The 4,269-nt window shown below is 31.8% G+C and overlaps 1 protein-coding gene across 1 annotated transcript in view; it reads right to left on the bottom strand.

The window, feature by feature from the left end:
- The window catches only part of LOC109331551, a 4,381-nt gene continuing 4,125 nt past the window's right edge, over window positions 4,014-4,269 (bottom strand). The window contains exon 3 of the mRNA XM_019566159.1: window positions 4,014-4,165. Coding sequence (XP_019421704.1) covers window positions 4,014-4,165 — 152 coding nt within the window. The remainder of the gene's footprint in view (window positions 4,166-4,269) is intronic.

A 4,269-nucleotide genomic window follows, 5' to 3' on the forward strand; every position in this document is an offset into this window, starting at 1 on the left:
CATCATATTTTTTGTGAATGCGTATATAAGTATCATATAAAGTCATAAGGATTTTTTAGCATATCTCTTAAATGCTTATGTTTTATTTTAGATTAATGTTCATTGTGTATAAATATTTGAATATATTTTTAGCATTCAAATATTGTATAATTAAATGTTATTTATTTGATTATGTTTTAGCTAATAATCATTGTATGAAAATAACTCATAAATTAAAAACACACTAAGTTAGGATATGACAGATATTTTTATGATAAATTTAATCAAAATAATAAAAAGAGTCTAATAATTGATTTGTTATATTACTAATTAAAATACATATATTTTTCATGAATATATATACCATTGTTATCTTTTAATTAAATAATATAATGATAGTAATTAAATACACGTGACCCGTGCATTCGCATGGCTAAAAACACACATGTTACCCGTACATTCGCATTACTAAGAAAACACATGTTACCCATGTATTCGCATAGTTAAAACGCACATATTACTCATACATTCATATTATTAAGAATATACATCTTACTTGTGTATTTGCATGTTTAAGCACATAAGAAAAATAAATTGATAATTTTTAATTTGAATTTTCTACAATTAGTATTAAATTATTATTAACATATAAAATATATAAAAAGTAAGAAGGAAAAAATGTGAGGAGGAGACATGTGACATGAAAGAAAAAATGTAGGGAGAAATTGACATGTGACATAAATGAGTTTTTATTTATTATGTTGTTAATAGAGAAAAATTAAAATGCAAAGAATGTGAACTGTAATATTAAAATTCAGTGCGAAAAATGTCAAAAAACTTTGATGAGGTGAAAAAGTACAATTATTCGCGTGAGGGAAGGAGAAGGTGACATGTGGCATGAGAGAGTTTTTTTTATTATATTGTTAATAGATTTAATTTTACACTGTCCAACTAGATGGAATTCAACTTACAAAATGCTTGAAGTAGCCATATCAAATAAGGGTGTATTTAATCGGTTTAGGCAACAAGAAACAAAATACACTTAATTTTCAAGTAATTCTCAATGGCAATTTGTAGAGGATGTTTGTGAGCGACTAAAAAAATTTAATTCCATAATTGAGATGATTTCTGGTACTAAATATCTAACAATCAACATATACTTTCCAAAGAATTGTCACATTAAATTAGCAATAACTCAATAATTATGAGAGTTACTACAGTTTTGGATCCTATATACAAAATGGCGTTACATGAATTCTATTTTGGTAAGTTGTATGACGATGATACATATACACAAGTTACAAAATCTGAGATTTGTATTATGATTTGGTGTCTAATTATTAACACTTAAAAATCTAGTGGAATCTCTCCATTATTAAATTGATCTGTTACTAATGATGAACCTTTTTAGGAGTATGATGTGTTTATCATATGAGAAGAGAAACTAGAAATTTAAGTGTTGAAATTGAATTTGGTCATTATTCGGAGGAGGTTGTTATAAAAAGAACATTTTGACATTTTAAATTGGTGGAAGACAAATTGAGTTATGCACCCAACACTTCAAGAAATTACAAAATATTTGTTAGCTATTCTTATTTCAATTCTAGCTTTTGAATCAACATTCAGTACAAGTGGTGGAATATTGAGTCGTCATCTTATTCAACTTAATTGGACCATATTAGAGGCTTTGATGTATGCTAGGAGTTGGATATGATCTACTGAGAATGCTGGTAAAGTTTTAAACTATTAAAGTATTAATTCAAGTATCATATTTAATATCTTATACTACGTAAAATATTTTATCTTATCATTCTTTATTTTGAATATTTCTAGGAAATATGAATTTCAATGTTTCACAAGAATATGCTAATAATTTGAATGAAATGGAGTCTAGCGATGAAGGTATTTCATATTGTGCTTGCTTTAAATGCTTTGTTTCATGACTCTATTTAATTTTGGCTTAAATATTGATAAAACTTAAATGATGAACAATATTTTGAGTTACCATTTTAAAGTTTAATGGTTGCTACATGTTACATCCATATGTTGATTGTTGATTTAATTTCCTTAGATTAGGGAACTTTAGATACTGAAATCTTATGTTGAAGGCATGCATCGAAGAATAATATTGATAACTTGTACACTTGTATTGAAGTTGTTTCCTACTGAGTTTTAATTGCTTCCTCTATTGAAGAAGACTTATATTTAACCTATTGCATCCATGATCTTTTAAAGGTTTGTTCTTGTATTTTAATGTTGATGATGTTTTGAAAACTTGTATTTCAAACTAGAGTTAATATTACTATTGTTATTCATCCTCCAAGAGAGATCTAATTCTATGCACAATAGATGCAACTCCATGTTATTGTGAAGGAAGATTAATCTCCTACTGTAGGTTGTAGAATCATGAATAATATAGGTTTAAGGGTGGTTGCTGTCAGGTTTGGATTACTCCAAAGCCAACGAGGTTGGAGATGGTAGTATTATTTTCAATCTTGTTGAGTTCGATTTTCGGGTTGAGTAAGCGCACACTCGGCCCTGATCTATCCCATTGTCATTCCTAATAATGATTAACAAAAAAATTTCTAAATCAAAATTAAAGAGTGAAAGGATATAAAATTAACACGTGAATTTTATCTTTGTTCATGATAATCCACCAATGCTACATCTAGACCCTATTTCTGAATTAAGAATTTTCCACTATGCAAAATCAAATGTTGTATACAAGAACAGTTCCAGAATCAATCTGAGTCCAACTTTATTTGTCTCTAAAACATTGATGCCCCTCAACTTCTAAATAAATAAACAACTTGAATTTTCTTTCTCTTGACTCGTGTGAAGATACATGATAGGGCAAATCACAAGTGCACGATTATGACGTCAAGTAATAAAATATTGATCCCACGAGGACTGAAAAATTCCTTTAATTATAACAATTAATTTAAACTTAACTCAAAGAGGAATTAAAAGTGAATTTAGAACAATTGAACAGTTGACAAGAATAATTATGAAAATATTAAAAAGGATTGAAATCTAATTTAGGGTTACCTCCTTTACACTCGCAAATCTTTGTTTTGCTTTTTTTCATGAACTTTAATTTTGAGGGTGAATTGTTCTTTGATATATGTCACCTTCTCTCGAGCTCTGACACATGTATTCAATCGAAGTCGCACCTACTCTCGTGATACGATTATCAATTGAATCCTTTACTTGGGTCTTTCTATCCAATTGCTACATAGAAACCTAAGGTGAATTTCAGAAACCCCCGAGAATCCTAAGACTACTCTCGTGAATTAGAATTCTAGGAGGTGTAATTTGTTGGCCAGACAACTGATAAGTGCAAAAAGTATACACTTTTCACCTTCATTTTATGGCACTTATCCTATGCAAATTATAGAAAACCAACTTAAATTAACATTTTTTAGGTGAATTTTGCATGATTGAATAAATTAGTTATTTATTAATTCATGTCCAAGTTTTCTTTGAGTTTTGTAGGAAATGGAATATTAAAGAATAAATTCAAATATTGACAAGAAGTCAAGCCAAAATTCAAGACAAAAGCTCAAAATGAATTGCTAAAAGTAATCAAGTTAAAGCATGGCATGCTATGTGCTTAATTTGGTTACTTAGCCTTGAAGAAAGGAGCTTACTTCGTCTTGAAGAAACCTAAGATAAGGTAGGCCAAGCAACTTGCAAAAATCAAATGCTTACCTTAACTTAAAGAAAACATCCCGAAAGTGTCAAGTAACCAACAAAAATTAAGTAACAAACCAAAGAAAAAAAGGTTGCTTCACCATGAAGAAATCAAGCACAAAGCTGTCCAACCAAGCCAAGCATTAGGCCAGGTCAGCCAAGCACCAAGCACCAGGCCATGTCAGCCAAGCACCAAGCATCAGGCCATGTCAGCCAAGCACCAAGCATCAGGCCAGACCAGGCAAGCACCAAGCACTAGGTCAAGTCCGCCAAGCACCAGGCCAGGTCAGCAAACACCAAGCACCAGGCCAGGTCAGCCAAGCACCAAGCAACAGGCCAGGTTAGCTAAGCACCAGGCCAGGACAGCCAGGTCCACGCCCAACTGGAACCAAGTCACGCCTAGCTGGAACCAGGTCACGCCCAGCGTGGACCAAGCTGGTGCCCAGCGTGGACCACCCTGGTGCCCAACGTGGACTAGTCTGACCTGGCTGACCTGGACAACAAACCCAATTTTGAAGAAAGCTAGGTCAACTCATAGAACATCCTACCTTTTCTTTGCTTGAAGGCCAAGAACATGACCTCATGGATGACATAAGG

The sequence above is a fragment of the Lupinus angustifolius genome, chromosome LG01 (genome assembly GCF_001865875.1).
Source record: "Lupinus angustifolius cultivar Tanjil chromosome LG01, LupAngTanjil_v1.0, whole genome shotgun sequence".
NCBI classification, from domain to species: domain Eukaryota; kingdom Viridiplantae; phylum Streptophyta; class Magnoliopsida; order Fabales; family Fabaceae; genus Lupinus; species Lupinus angustifolius.